Source organism: Lepisma saccharinum, chromosome 16 (genome assembly GCF_977018435.1).
Source record: "Lepisma saccharinum chromosome 16, izLepSacc3.1, whole genome shotgun sequence".
Classification (NCBI taxonomy): Eukaryota; Metazoa; Arthropoda; class Insecta; order Zygentoma; family Lepismatidae; genus Lepisma; species Lepisma saccharinum.
Window position 1 is genome coordinate 38,647,412 of NC_139244.1, and position 17,117 is coordinate 38,664,528.

Genomic DNA, 17,117 nt, shown 5'->3' on the forward strand with positions numbered 1-17,117 from the left:
TTGAAAAAGAACGTCAGAGTTCTCAGGGCTTCTCAACGAAGAATATTGTTAAGAACAACAGGCACGTTTGGAACAACTTCCACAGAAGCATTGCTAACCCTGACTGGACATCTCCCTTTAGATTTAGAAGTAAAATGGAGGGCGGGTAGATACTTTTTTAAGAAAGGAAATGAAGATAAAATGATCTCCTGTATAGGAAACTTCACCCCAACCCTGCATGAAATGAGAAAATCCCTGTTGGACAGATGGCAAGAGGAATGGAACAATGCCGAAAATGGGAGACGGACATATACCTTTATCCCGGATGTCCGAAGCAGCACACAGACAAAAATATTTCATACAGGGGGTCTGTTGCATCTTCTAACAGGACATGGACCGTATGGCAAATATCTTCACCGAATTGGCAGTGTCCTGGAACCGCAATGTACCTACTGCGGAGCTACGGAGGATTCTCCCGAGCATAGAGTCTTCTTCTGCCCGGAAACAACTGACAGGATCAAAACTTTGCGAAGAGAACTTCCTACGTTTGATATTAGAACACTTCTATGCGAGCAGCAAATTCAAAATCTGAAGATCTTGGCTGACGAAGTCTCAAAAGAAGAAATTCAACCCACGACACCGTAACACGGCCCCCACAAACAGCCAACAAACACCGGAAGAACCTAGGAGAAGTACGAGAATACAAAGGCAAAGGATCACCCCGGCCCTCGAGCAGGAGGAAGAGAATGATGAAGAACAATGAGGCACCACCAACTGTATCAAGAAGAAGGCACTACGTGGTATCAACTGGAAGACGGGAAGCCGCAGAAAGAAGAAGAATTCGTCCTGTTCGGATGCTAGGGGAAAAGCACAAAGATTATTTGTTGAGAGTGGCGGAAGCCAGGTTAAAATATATAGTAATTAAATAAAATAAAAAATTAAAAAAATATGGTATGCTGGTATTCCAGCACCCGGTGACATTGGCATTCCAATGTCTAATCTAAACCCCAAACTAATTAACATCAAATTAAACAAGCACTATATTATTATTCATTTAAATTATTTTTATTCAAATTCTAACACTCAAAAAAAAAAAAAAAACAACTTAATTCACTGTATGTCATATAATGAAGATCAGAGTGTACCCATTTTGATCGACAACTTAGCATTTCAATATTGTTTTATTTTATTTTTTATTTTATTTTATTGTTGTCATACCTTATTTACTCTTTTGTACAATTAATATTAACTTTAAAATATTTCAAACGCAACTCAAGCTACATAAGTCATGGACTGAAATAGGAGGAGTAGGACGAACTGACAGGGATAAGAACACCTAGCCTCTGGGGTGAGCAATCTCCCAAACAATAAATTCAAATAACTAAAGGTCCTCAACCTATTGCGATCTGTCCTTGGCGGTTCGTCTTGCGGCATGGATTAAACATACTATAGATTCCGGGAGTCCGGAATCCGGATCACAGTGCATACATAAAACAAGAAAAAGAATGTGAAAAGAAATAAAATAAACATAACTAAATAAAAATGACCCAATTATACTAAAATATAACTATGTGCTGGTATCTGTGAAGACCACTAACAATACTGTAATGTGTGACTTGTAATTTACATATAATAATCAAATCACTGTATTGGGAACCATGTATATGTATGTGTCTTATATATTTTCTTTTCTGTTTTTTTTTTCTTTCTCTTCTTATATTTGTTTTATATATATATATATGTGTACTGTAGTAAAGGATAATTTAAATAAAGGTAGTGTGTGCAACAATAATGGGTGAACCGTAATATGAGCAACTGCCGTCCCAGTTTATACCAGAGGCACTGGGACATGTGCATACCCTCGAATGTATGCGGGTGGAGGTTAGGATACATTCGGGGGTTCCCCCATTATTGTTGCACGCTGCTCACCAAGTATCCAGTGGACAAAATTTAACAACCTGCATCAAGTCCTGCAGAAGAAACAGTGTCACTTTCTGAGTATCCACCCATTATCCACAATGACAATCGGAAAAAGGAATGGGGGTTATTGAGTCAGATATTTGCTCATCTAGAGATTCATGTAAAAGAGTCTCGCCAAGATATAATAAGTTATTATTGATCAACTGTACAAGAACTTGCCCTCCCCCTTCTCAAAAAAATCCCCAATACCCTTCATCAAAACATTTGTCAAAATGAAAACACACATTATCCATGCTGCTTTTATAATAAAATATACCTGTTCAGTATCTTGACAAAGGCAAGCGACGATAATTTTGAAAATTGCATCTGTTCAATACAAGTTCAATCAATCGTATTCTATGCTTACCTCCCTGTAGCCGCAACCCTTTGCAATCTGTGGGAATGAGAAATCCTCCTGGTTGCTGGCAGCAGTTGGCTGTCCCCCTACTGAGTCATGGGTTCCATTGTTAAAAACAATGTGCTTGTAGTTGGCTGGTTTCAGTTGCGCAACAATTGACATAGCTCCCATGTGCATGAGAACAGAGCCATCTCCATCCAAGCAGAATACCTAGACACAAACAACTTGTCATTTTATATATTCTTCCAAGTTTGGTTGCACAGACGGTATTTGACACCAGCTCGGCTTTCTAATTTTTCTTGACGGTGGAGTAAAGTACATAACACATTGTTCTTTGATTTTAATTTGTTCTACTTTTCATTATATTCTATGGGGTAGATACAAATGTACTACTTAAAATAAATTGAGTTTGATGGATTTGTGAAAATTGCTCTATAAGCTGTAAAATTTACATGAAATACAGAGTTAATGTACTGAAATGAAGTACTCACTTCCAGTGGCGTAGCGTTATAGTATGCCCGTACGCCCGGCGTTCCCAGATTTAAAATTTCAAAAATTCTTAAATGCTGTGATTATAAAGTAAAACGCGACTAATATGATATATGTTTGACCTTCATGGCATTATAATGGCTATTTTTCACGATCCGCTTGCAACGCTCCACTCTCAACACTCGTTCTAGCATCTCTTTTCAATGCCTTTCCCGGCCGGATGCCGAGCAGGTTCGGCGTACAGGACTCCTATATTCCTTGCTGCCTTTATGGAGGGAAAGCTTCCATTTCTACAGCACGCACGTAAGTGGGCTCTCTTACGCCAGCGTACGAGAGGTCTACCGTGATTGGTTCATGTGACCCTTCCTGCCTTCTGAAGCAGACGACAGCGGCAGAATTCCTACCCGGTTCTTCACTCTTCGCGCTCATGCAACTCGTGCTGTGTGATGCTACAATACGCAATATTGACTGACGTAACTTTACCAATCTCAAATATACTGCTTCTTAATGGCCACTGCATTGTATAATTTATCGCACGAACAGCGATGTGTATTAGAAACTAAAAGATCAACACAGTTTTTGTCAAATAAATTGGTGAAGTCCTTGTGATAGAAATTCAGCCTGTGGCTGCTCTACCACTTAACCCGCAAAACTATTATTTTTTTATTGTATTTTTTCGTTATTATCTAACTACTTAATATTGTGTGAATGGAAATGTTTAGCATTCATTTGAAAACTCTTAACATCGAATGGTCTCTGGAGAAAATTATTTTAAAATGTTTATCAGCATTCTCAAGATGTAATAAACAGTGGTCTGAATTACTAATCGGCACTGTTACGTCAGTAGAGTGTACGATATTTGGATCATCCACTCTGCTTTTCACAGTGCACCAAGATGACAGAGGTCCCTGGTTCGAATCCCGGCGTGAGCACGGGTGTTCTTTGTCAGTGTCCCTTCATCAATATCATCACTCATATTCATATTCGCAATTAACCAAAAGTGGTAGAAAAGCGAAGTAAAATAAACCAAATCAATCAGTAGTTGGATCGCCCACAACAATCACGTCTACTGTTGTGCAGAGGCGCTTGTGATTCGGGTAGGTTTTTAATGACTTGCGTCATGCAGAAAGATATAAAAAAAGGTATAGAACACCAGAGTTCAAAACATCTGTGGCATAGTGAGGCATCTAATTTTCTAGCTAAAACATGCAATGATGATGTTTTATTGAAAACCCAGCTTACTTCAGGCAAATAATACCTGTGGCGACTAATACCATAAGTAAATTATTAAGCAAGAAAGGGCCGACTCTTCCTTCGGACTTGGCGTTCCCACCCGAAATGTCCATGCTACGCCACTGCTCACTTCATGTGGATAAGTGAATACTTCATTTCAGTATGTAAATTTTGTATTGGAGCGCTCTTGCATAGCCAAATGGTTGGCACTGTTGCCTTTGATGCTAGCGATCCTGGGTTAAATTTCCAGTGGGGACCCTGCAAGTCGTGAGGAGAATTGGGGAGTTCAGTTTAGCTTAATTTGTTATTGTATCTTTCATTCCCCAAAACATAAAGCAGTAGTGACACTATTAAGCCTTGTTTCTATGTTAAAACAATACAAAAAACTACAGTTGCTGACCAAGGTAGTTTTATTATATACCTGGGTTAAGTCATAAGCCATAGCAACTATTTTTTTTTCTCGCGAACAGGGGACAACATGAAAAATCTTAAGATATATGTTTGAAAGTGTATAGAATGTACTTTCGAGAGAAGCCACCAGATCGTGTATGTGAACAATGGTGGGGTAGTAAGCATGCACCCAAGTTCAGTCGGTGAGTTGAAAATGGAGTTAGTGAAGCAGGAGCAACGTTCATACGTTAAAATAGCAGTTCTCTGTGGTAGAAATGCACGAGTATGCCATACAGAGCTACGGGAAGCATTGGGCATCCATGCCATACCCTATCGAACAGTGGCGAGGTGGGTGGAGACCTTCAAGCGGGGTAGTGTCAACTGCTGATCTGCCTCGCAGTGGGTGTCCTATGTCCAAGGTCAAAGATGTACGGGTGATGGTGATTGAACAGTGTTTTCGTGAGGACAGGTGCATGGCTGTGGTGGAATTACAACTACATACAGGAATACCGGCGTTGACAGTGCATTGCATTTTACACAAGGACCTACACATGTGGAAACTTTGTGCAAAGTGGGTGCTACATCACTTAACGGAGGTTCAGAAGTGGACTCGCTACGAAACATGTCGTATCAATCTGGTGAGGTTTCAGAATGAAGGACATGCCATGTTGAATCACATCATTGCAGTCGATGAAACATGGACACGTGCATATGAACCCGAACTCAAGCGACAGTCAAGTGAATGGCGTTATCCTGGGTCACAATGGAAACATAAGATTCGACAAAATCTGTCACCCACAAAAGTTATGGTCATTCTGGCATACGACTGTCAAGGTGTTCTTGTGTGAGGGGCACACTGTGAATGCAGCGTATTACTCTTCATTTTTGATGTCACAATTGCGCTGTGCAGTACGGACCAAACGTCCAGAACTTTTGGACAATGCCATTATCCTACACGATAATGCGACAGCTCACACAGCGGATATTGTTAGGCATCCCTTACAGCAGTGGGGATGGGAGGTTCTTCCACACCCCTTATTCTCCTGATCTAAGTCTATGTGACTATGATCTCATCCCCAAAGTGAAGAAGCCATTGCATGGGAAACTGTTTGCCAGCAAAGAAGAGATCGTAACAGTATTTTGCGAGAGGTGGCACACGTTAGCGATGCACATGCATCAGATGGTACAGTGCCTGCTCCATCGCTGGCAACGAACAGTGGATAACCTGGGTGAATACTTTGAAGGTTGTTAAACAGTGTGTACTTGTTGTTCATGTCATAATAAAACATTGTTGTCCAATGTCCTGTGTTCTGCCTCTTCCCTAGTCTCCTGCATCCAGACTTCATCTGGTGGCTTCATTCGAAGGTACATTTTCAAACGTATATCTTAGATTTTTCATGCTGTCCCCTGTTTGCAAGAAAAAAAATAGTTGCCATGACTTAACCCTCGTACTAAAAACGCTTTACATGTGACATTTCCACTCTATACCAGAATCATCTTCAGATGGAGAACTAAACTAAAATCTTAATTTAGAATTTTAGTCATGTGTAAAGTGTTTTAGTGTATAATAAAACTACCTTGTTCAGCAACTTTAGTGTTTTTTATATAAATATACTGTTTCAATAGTTTCAAAAATCTGGTTAAATATAACAAGAAAACTGTATGATATGCTACACCATTTCTTCTGTACTATGAAACCTTGTCCAATGAGATATTTAGAAACATATTTGATTATCAGTTTACTCCATGTAGAAAATTATAGAAATTAATCAATGGCTCGTCATAGTGAATATTTTCTGTTCATGCAAATTTCGGGATAGAAAGGAGAATAAGAATGGCCAGTATCATATCAATCTGTGGTTTATGACCAATGGGAGTCATCGTGTGAAGCATTTGATGTGTTTGGAAATACTGATTTCATGGGCGAAATGGAAATAAGTGACATTTTACTGGTATATTATCTTTGTTGGCAACACTAGAAGTCCATAATTTTGACTGTACATTTAGACAACATCTACTCAAGTATTGACCAAATTATCAGATGAAAAAATCATTAATTAGTGTTGCCCTGAAATGGGAGTCCCAAAATATTTATTAGTTCCACCGACTATCCTTATTCTGCTTTAAGCCACATCCCATTATACAAAATTTACGAGCGAAAATTCTAGAGCATATTTATGATTATTCATTTGATGGTATAGTCATTAGCTTCCATCTGTAGACAAAATTCTGGACTGCTAATGTTGCCAACCAGGATAATTTTCCACTAAAATTGCTATTCTAAAATCCATTAAGTGTTGCACATGACTGCCATTCTCAATGTTCTTAGATTAAAATCTGGGCTTGTTCCCCTGCGAATCATGTTTTCAGTAATTTGTGCCACTGGTTACACTTGTAAAATGTGCAGAAATATTTAAAAATAAACAATAACGAACTTTTCTGGAAGACAATGTAGACAAGATTTCTATACAACTACCAATGAGACATTAATTTCGATTGATACCTGTCTGTTTGGCTTTTTGAGGGCTATCCCCAATGCAATGCTAGACGTATGTCCCATAGATCCAACTGTGAGAAAGTCCCGCTCGTGACCTTGCTCTCGCACCACCCTGTGCTCAAAGAGTTCCCTCGACAGCATTCCAGTGGTGCTCACAACGACATCCTTGTCTCTCAAACTGTCCACTATCAACTTCAGTGCAGATTCACGAAGCAATGGAAACCTGAGGAAAAATATTACTATTTAATGGCTAACTGGTCAGATGTTTCTATAAATACTGTATTGGCAATGAAAAGTGTTCATGGTAACCATATAAATGGCTCATTTTCAAGAGATAAGGCCAGAAATATGTTGAAGATATGGGAATGGGAAATAATTGTCAACCAAATCACAAGGGAAGAGCTACAGTGATCTAATCACATCCGACTGCCACACGGGAGATCCAGGTTTGATTCCTGAGAGGGTGATTTCATATGGGAATTTTTCCAGCAATGTATCTGCATTATGGAGTTCACCAGCCTCTAATCAATGGGTATCTGGGGGGCAGCAAAGTATGAGGGTGAAATGTCTGCTTAATATAAAGAAAGCATATATGTAACATTAAATTATTGGAGAGGATATAGTGAATAATCATTAATATCATGTGCATATGAAATTTAAACTGTGTTTGTTCCAACTTGTATTCTTTCCCAAACTAGTAATCGTTCGACAGTTACTGTGTCTTAGGCTCTAAGAAAGGAAACAAAATGTATGTACTGATGGGGTAAAGCTCATATAAAAGGAAATGTTATATGTAAACTGCAAACACACTTAAAATTCCTCTCGATTTAAAATTCAATAACTGTTATTGGCATTGGCAAAAATAGCAAACATTTTGTGTAAAATATTATACAGCATACTAATCATGTTAAACCATAAATAGTGTCATTATCATCAAACTGTAAATAAACATGTCAGAAAATATTTTGCAAACTATCGTTAAGAAATTGCCAAAAATTCAGCTACAAAGACTAAAAACTATTTTAAGTTATAATTATAGAGTACATTCAGAATGTTTTATTTCCACTGGAACAAAAGTTACTGAAATTATTATAGTTTCATTAACACATTCAACAAACATTTTCATAGTCGGTTCATATATACAGTATCATAGGGCTACCATATTTTGAAATGCTAAAAAGAGGACATTTTCTTCAAAAGCCACGCACACCAACAATTTATTCACAAACATGAAAACATTACATAAATCACACAATTTATCACCATTAAATAAAATATTATTCTTTTCTTGTAACTCATTAGTAAACTTGCACTTTCTTGTAGGCATATTGGTAGTTTACACCGTGTTCGCAAACTCTAACTTCCACTTCGAAACACGAACAAACGAATGACGTGGAAATCACATCGACCGGAACTTGAAACTGTAACAACAAACGACTAACACTTAACGCATCGTCCAGTACTGCCAACATCAGTTGTTTAATGATTCGAAAAGTTGTAACTTCGTGATCTCTGACCTATGATGATTGGATAAAAGTAAAAACCCGGACATTTTAACACAAAGTAACACAAACCCGCCCGGACGCAAATTTCAGGGTCCGAAAAGAGGACATGTCCGGGAAAACCAGGACGTATGGTAGCCCTACAGTATCAGGAACAGGAAAATGTATATTTACATATATTTTTTTTATTTGCTTTAATCAAACTGTTCAAATATTTTACAGGGCAGTTTACTAGAAGGAGCCTTTCCATGGTGCCAAAAACCTGTTTGACAGTGACAGCTTAATCCAAATGCTCTTTAATACATTTTCTGGCTTATTTGGAGGGTTTCTCTGATTTCAACAATCACCTTTGAATGACATATACTTGTAACAACTTAAGAATAAAATGTAGTGCAGAAACTAAATGTTTCTATTGTCAATCTACGGCAGCTGGGAACGACCCAAATGACACCAAGTTTAGAGTTATTTGTGCATAAAACATACCCTACTGCTCCTGTTTCAGCTACCTTGCAATTGCACTTTAATATATTCTTGTCTTCACAAGAATGTCATTTTCAGAAACTTATGACTTTCTACATTACCTAAGAGGTTTACAAAACACATTGTTATCATCAATTTAGATGAGAAACTCTTACTTTTATGAAAATAACATTTGAATAGCAAACTGCATCATGGTCCACTGTAAAGCTTATTGCGACCAAATGACAAACAATATTATCTAAGGACACTAGAAAGGTGGTACCACCAACGGAAAAGTTGGACAGTGAATAGCTCCATTGAAAATTCTCTTTCCGACATTTAAATTATCTGTTGTTGGATAAGGTGTCAAATGGAGATTAAAACACCTAGGAATTCTGGGCATGTACACGGACACTGCTGGCTTGAAATGAATACATTGACTTTCAATGGAATCGTTACAGCCGGCAATGTCCGTTACTGTACATGCTAAAAAACCTCTCGCCCCCAGTTGTCAAGTAGTTATGTTTGGTTCAATAAAACACATACTTACAAAGTGCATAGAGACTGTATACCTAGGTATAATGCTGTTAAGTATATGATCAATTATGAGTGATCCTCCTCTACTGAAAGTTATTTCTGTCTACGGCCATGCCAATGTGGCTAACCTTTTTGTAAAGTTGGGGTATTTTACTCCTATCAACAACTATGACACCCAATTTTAAGGAAAATTTTTAAAAATTGATAATAAATTAATTAAAACCACGGTGAATATGTGGTGTGCTCATATGATAAATCCTGGGAATCCAATTGCTATTATAGCATTATCCAGCCAGAACAGGCAAGTATCTAGAAATATATTTCGGGAGGAGTCAGAATAAGTATCACAATAGTAATAATAATAATAATAATAATATGAATGTTTACATTAAATGATTAAGTTATAATGAAATTAAATATTAATTTAAATATGCAAATTTATTAATATTGCATTTTATTATTAAATATGGTATAAGAATATAGATAGGAATGTCAAATATTTATTATCCAGCTTGCATGTGCTTAACATCGCCAAAATTTGTATAAAAATAAGGAAATTAATGTCAAATATATGAAAAATTTAATATTTATCGAAAATATTTATCCAGTTGACGAAAAGTAAAGTTCCTGGTTAATATTTTATGCATACTACCATGAGCAGTAGTGTGCATAATCTTCTCTGTCCCTGTCCTTTAAAGCAGTATGATCCAAATATAATAATAATAAATAAATATAATAACCCTTGCCTTTCAAGTTAATAGGAAATAAATAACCATCGATTACAGTACATTCGAGTACAGTATTATGCTGAAAAGTACATTTTCATTTTTTTATTCTAGTAATCAGTAAGTCTTTCGGTGGGGGGGGGGGGTCCGAACCCCCTTGACTCCCTAAATACTAGAGGCTAGGTGTCCGGTCATCTGGAGATGCGGCAATGACCAAGCAAAATAATAAAAATATTGCATTTTATATATTTTAGAGAAGCAGTAAAAATAATAAGTCAGAATACTCACATATTTGTGCGAAATAAGCCAAGCGACAGCATGAAATAGCTCGAAATATGCAAGATATTCGCTAATCTTAGCGAATCGAAATGAGGCCCCAGTACTACCCCTCATGCCGAACCCTCCTGCAAAGTTTCCTATTGAAGGCAATGGTGCTCGTCGGCCCAGCTCATCGCAGAATGGTGCAAATCTCTCTGGTCTCTGCCGGTGCCGAGAATGCTTCTGAACAGGCAGACAGGTACAACAACCTGTACTTTCCCCCACTCTTGAAGGTCATAACAGGCCCTTTTTTCAGTCCCCATCCACATGTTTACAGCCAGGGCAGGGTTTGTCTGGAGTCATCAAGATTCTTCCAAGAGTCCAGTGTCATGCTCAAGGAGGGGTGGTGAGGATCATAATTCTGCTTAGGCTCAATATTCTTTTTTTTTTTAAAAAAAAAAGAAAGAAAAGGCAGGCAAAGATGGGAAAATGAGGACTTCAGGAATGACTACTAAAAAGTACACATACCCCATCCTCTTCGAAAATCCTGGGCACACCACTCGAATGTCTGCTTTAAGAGGAAAGCACACATTGAACGATATGAATCTGCTTTTCATTATCATAACAACAATTGGCGGCGAACCATACAGGTTCTTCTTACCTTTAAACGCGACAATTGAGATGTTTGCATTTCAGTTTCCATCATATTTAATAATTCTCGTCGTATGGGATAGAATTATGTGTCTTTTGTAGTTGTAAGGTCTGTGGTATGAGCTTTTACATTGAATTGGCAGTGACCTTGGCGTTTATCGCAGAGAAATATTTATTTTTATAGTTGTTATTAATAACAGACTGACCGGTTCGACCCCCCCTGCGGACCGGGTGCCGATGCTGACATATTTTAACAGGTGAACTGAATGACTTTACCACCATGAAGCATCTGATTTTTTTTAAAAAATAGAGCAAATTATTGCAAATCTAATGAAAACAAGTAAAGTACTTACGGAGATGGCTGCTGTGGTAGCTTGTATGGAAGGAATGTCTGGCGCTTAACCAAAAAGGCATAAGGGCTGTGCGTCTTCTCCATGTGCTTTGTAGCAATGTAGAGGGATTTCTCGGCTCCCTCTATGTAGTCAGGCAAAGGTTGGAAGGGAATTCCTAGCGCAGCTGCAAAGAGAGTCGCAAGGTTTTTCTAAAAACGTTATTTCTACTAATTTTATGAATTATTGCAGATTGTAAATTTAGAGATTTTATTATGTACCCAAGTAACTAGGCTGGTCCCCATGGCAGAGTGGTTAGCACATCGTCCCATGATGCCAGGTGTCCCAGGTTCGAACCAAGTAACCAGAACCGTTTATTTATTTCTTGTTTTGGATGCCGAAGTTAAGGCACAAGCCTTTTCTTCCACTTAACCATCTGTACTTGAGATTTTACAAGTTCATTACAATAGCTAATTGTTTGCGAAATATGTAAAAACAAAAAACATTAAAAAACAGAAGAAAAGAAGAAACAAACATGAAAAATAAAACATACACTGTAAGAAAAGTGAAAAATATATGTAAAACATACCAACCCACATACACATACATAACAAAAGTACTCAATATACAGAAGAGAAAATTAGTTTTGTACAAACAAGTTTAAAAATAGGGTTTCGTTTTATTGTACAGGATGTCCGGCTTAGACCTTTACCATTACAAAAGAACATAATTTTGCAGAGAAACACATTTTTTTTTTTTACCAAAATTTACATTTTCGTAGAAAAACTCATGCATTTTTCGTCCCAATACAAGCACGTCACACAACTCGCACAACCTCGATATGACCCCCCCCCTCTCCTCTGTGGCACGGCAGATGTCGAACCGATATTCCAATTCCGTCCAGGTATTCACTAACATTTGAGGAGTCACATTGTTAATCGCCTGACAAATTCTGTTACGCAGATCTTTCAAATTCTTGGCGGGCATACTGTAGACTTGGTATTTGATGAACCCCCAAAAGAAAAAGTCTAGGGGGGAAAGATCCGGCAAGCGCAGAGGCCAAGCTAGTGATTTAGATCCTCTTCCTATCCATCTTCTAGGAAAATGCTCATCGAGAAATACTCGTACAATGACAGCAAAATGTGTTGGAAAATGGTTTCTGGAAGCATTTGAGGCACAGCATAATGCTGAAGCATGTCTAAATAATTCGTTCCTCTCACTGTTTCTTCAGCAAAGAAGAACTGGCCTATTATCTTCTCTTTCATTAACCCACCCCACACATTAACTTTTGGCGAGGCTCTCACAATTTCTTGAAACTCATGAGGATTGTCACTTCCCTAAATACAGCAATTATGCTTGTTAACTTTGCCACACGTGTGGAATGCAGCTTCATCAGAAAAGCACACCTTGTCCAGAAAAGCATTGTTGTTGTCAATTTTGGTTAACATTTTCCCCGAAAACATCTGTCTTTTAGGTTTATCATCAGGATACATTTGTTGATGTAACTGGATCTTGTACGCCCGTAGATGTAACATTTTGTGCACAACGTCATGGATAGTAGACCGAGGAATGTTGAGCTCTAAACTCGCACGTCTTATTGATTTTCTTGGGCTTCATGTGAATGCAGTGTGAATCACTTCAATGCTTTCCTCTGATACCTTCTGCTTCGCGTACTTCCAGCACACCGACAAAATACTTCCAGTTTCTCTTAGTTATTTATTCCACTTAACAATACTCGCATAGGAGGGAACATTGCCGTGCCGTTGAAGGTTGAATTCACGTCAAAAAGCACGTTGAACAAGCTTCACAGATTTGTTTTCTGCCAGTGAAAGAACGCAGAACACTTTCTGCTGAACCATCCACTCCACCAACTTAGAATTTATGCACTACACGTGCATGCATGCCACGTCAACTAAAGGTACTGGTGATTCTCACAAATGACCACGGTTGCCAGTCCCATACAAACAATAAGTTTCATTTGAAATTGAATGTAACTAAAGTTGTACTGTTTTGTAATGTTAAAGGTCTAAGCCGGACACCCAGAATTTCCCTGTTTTCAGTACTGGTAAGTTAGCTCCAGAAGAGACACTGATAAAGCTGAATGGAAATTTTGAGAAAATCAAAACTGTCAATGAAAGCAGTAAAAAACTCGGGGGAAAATCAGAGTGATAAATGAGAACCACCCTTTATGACTCCATAACCGTATTTGTCTTTGAACAACTTTCAAACTGAATGGTAAGAAGGGTAAATACAAAATACTTTTTATGCATTCTGCCCTTGCTAGAGTGCAGCTATGTAATGTCCACCTTTACAATTCCAACCCCTGTGAAAAATATTATTATTATTGTATATATATGTGGAATGCAACCATTTTCAATCATTTGCCTAACCCAAAATGTGACTGCAGGACCCTGCTGGTGAGATGAAAATTGGGGTGCAGATCTGAAACAAAGTGAGATGGGGGAGGCAAGCACTCACTTGTACCCCTCTGGCACTGTTCCGACATTTACATATGCCGACAAACCTATGAAGACAGAGACATATATAGTCCCCAAAACATCAGAATTACAAACTGTATAGTGGTTAAAAGACCAGTACAATTCAACACTAACAAAAAATAATTTGTCAATGTTGCTTTTGTCTACCCACCAGTAGCGTAACTAACAAGCTCTGCGCCTCCCCGCTACTTCCAGTTGTGCTCCCTATGCATTCTTTTTTTTTAACTTTCTTTTCTAAAATATTCTGCATTTATATTAGGTATTTACAAATATGAAAATACATACATATACTTTGAATCTATTTGGAAACTGGTACTAAAGGTTTTAAAAGACAAATGGTAAAAAATTGTGTTACAATTACAAATGAAAATGCACTGTTACTACAAAAATTATGACTGTTAAATGCCCATTACCAGTCCTCTGCGTTTTTTGTGGAAGCAAATTCTTGTGCTTGGTTCGTCAAGTCCAGTTTTCGAGCACGATCGCTTTCAGCGTTTAGCAGCGTTCTTCTTGTGATTTTAGTTGATTTCCCTACAACAACTACAAAAGAAACTTAACAACAGCACAATTCCACCAAACCTTGGTAAAATGCAGGTGCTAAGTAGGGGCGGGGAGGGAAGAAAACATTTTCAGCACATTTCCTTGCCTGTCATCTACCCTTCGGAACTATTCAGCTAATGAAGGTTCTCTTCTAACCTGGAAATTCACTTTCTACTTCTCTAGTGATTAACATTTTCTATTTGCAGTTTTAGGGGCATAAATATATGTGTTCGGTTGAAAATATATTTTAAAGCCGAAAGGAAAACTTTTGTGAACTAACGGTCTTTCTTAATTTTTCATTCTTACTGTGACCCCAAAGCTCGAGTGCACCCCACGTCATGGTGGTTGCGGGGGTGTTATTTACGCCACTGCTACCCACCACTTTCCAGTTTTTCCTAGATATTGCAATACCTATCAGAGACAGACATGACCATTTTGCACAGCTGTTTGTTGGATTGTTCTATTTCCATGCTATTAAAAGAGGAAAAGTTTATCTTACCAAGAAGCCCTGGTGTGACGTGGCCTTGTATTGAGTGCTGAGGTTCATCTCGTTTCCCAGGCTCCCCTCTCCAGCCAATCAGCAGCAGCATTGGAATGGAGTATACTTCGTGAGCAACCAATGACACCAAGGGATTCACACAGTTGCCCAATCCAGAGTTCTGCAAGCATAAAGAAACTTCTAAGACTGCAATTGACCTTACAAATTCTAATGTAAGTGGGGATTACTCTACAGGTCTCAATGGTTTCCAAGGTCCGCTTAGTCTCCTAACAAATGAGTACCATCAGACTGGCATTTAGCATATTTCCAATTTATAATGTGACCTTGTACGTACATCACTCTTAAAGTTAAATCGATTGCATGCATAATCGTAGGCAGTTGTTCGGCTAGGAATGACATAACTCATTATGTGACTAGTGGCTCGGAATAATAATAATAATAATATCTTTATTTAGTGGGCGAGGTTCAGCATATGCTGTTCTCCCACCTAACCCTTGTCGGAATAGAGTCTATAGTTGACATACATTTCCTACAAACAGTACATATATCCAATAAGAGAAAAAGGAAACAAAAATAATATTAAAAAAAGACGAAAGAACAAAGTATGGACAGTTGGAAATCAAATTAGAACTACAACATACAATTAGAGCCCGAAAGTTCAGGCATTTATTTTCGTTAAAATAGGCAGGCAAAAAGGCATTTATTATGTGGAAAATAGGCACTGAAAATGAAAAAAAAGGCAAAATAAACCGAAAAAAGGCAGATTTGGAAGTCACTTTTTTTAAAAAAAAAAATTCTAGCAAAATGTTAAAATCTACATTGGGAAGAGCATTTCAATTTTCTCCATCTTGATTGCACATAACTAGAAAGTGTTTTTTTAAGTTCTCAATATTCATTGATAGTCGTCTGTCAGAGAGAATGTTTTTTCATAATAGAAAATGATCTTTCTACTTCGACAGACGTTATTGGAGCATACATAAAATAAGCTAATGTAGCTGGACTCATTTCGGTAACAGCATTTTCACCTTTTAGAATATCACAAATTGTTTTCAATTGTTTCAAGTCCTCATTTGCACTCACTATCCGTTTGCACTTTTCCGCAACAGCTGACCCCTCTTCTCTTGGCACGTCCATCATCTGCTGCATAGATTCCTCGAAGATTTTCATGGATGTCTCTGGCAATTCACCATAATGTGCAAAAATAAACGACAGTTCATTTTTCAGTTCTGAATAGCACAGGAGTTTTTTTTTCCCACTTCACGAATTGAAGCCGCTTCATTTTCTGGAAGAGCGTCGATCACCTCACTGATTTTTTCAAGGTTGTTAGCATAATATATAGCTGCTGATATCCAGGTTCCCCATCTCGTCAAGACTGGTTGTGAAGGTAAACTAAGCTCAGGCGCAACTTCCTGAAATTTTCGGGTTCAAGATGGAGACTTCAGAAATATTTTCTTTGTGTTTGAAATCAACCTGTCCACTTCTGGATGCAACACTCTAACTTCTTCAGCGATTCTGTGCACTGCGTGGGCTACACATGTGATATGAAGCATCTTCGGGAAGAGAATTTTCAATGCTATGGCAGCCTTCTTCATATAGGGAGCTGCATCACTAATAAAAAGTAACACGTCATCATAATGTACTCCATGTGGCCAGAGCAGAAGTAGGGAATTTGAGAATAACTGAGCTATTGACGAACCATTGGCTCTCTCTAGTTGTTCTGACGTGAGAAGAAATGACGAGGATTCTCCGTATGTTGGTTCCATAGTTCCTATGATGACTTTGGCTATGTAGCGTCCCATACCGTCAGTACTTTCGTCTATTGAAATCCAGTTCTTCTTTTCACCAACATCAGCATGAATTCTTTGCAGAGCTTCTTCGTAGCAGACGCTTAAATATGTTTTCCGCAGCATAGATTTTGACGGCACCGTTTCTTTAGTGTATTTCTCCAGGAATTTCCTCAGTGACTTGTTTTCCACTTTCCGGAAAGGTGTTCCTGCTTCCATGAAAGCTTTGCACAATTCAAGAGAAAACTGAGATTGCCTGTTGGATGAAGTGCCCACTATTGAAGTTAGGAATATCTTCTTCTGTCCGATCATTTTAGCAGCTGCAGATTTATGCTTGGCTGTTGACACATGCTGAGATATAAAGTATTTTTTCTCATGGTTGGTTGTTTCTTCACATATCTTGCAGAGAAGAATAGTACCGTCTGTCAAA

General features: G+C 38.1%; 1 protein-coding gene across 3 annotated transcripts in view; it reads right to left on the bottom strand.

Moving 5' to 3' along the window:
* The window catches only part of LOC146000035 (phosphonopyruvate decarboxylase-like), a 70,996-nt gene that overhangs the window by 10,685 nt on the left and 43,194 nt on the right, over positions 1-17,117 (bottom strand). For all 3 annotated transcript variants that reach the window (XM_083137351.1, XM_083137352.1, XM_083137349.1), the window contains exons 5-8: positions 14,904-15,063; positions 11,391-11,553; positions 6,912-7,128; positions 2,306-2,506 (exon numbers count right to left, since the gene is read on the bottom strand). In XM_083137351.1, coding sequence (XP_082993477.1) covers positions 2,306-2,506; positions 6,912-7,128; positions 11,391-11,553; positions 14,904-15,063 — 741 coding nt within the window. The remainder of the gene's footprint in view (positions 1-2,305; positions 2,507-6,911; positions 7,129-11,390; positions 11,554-14,903; positions 15,064-17,117) is intronic.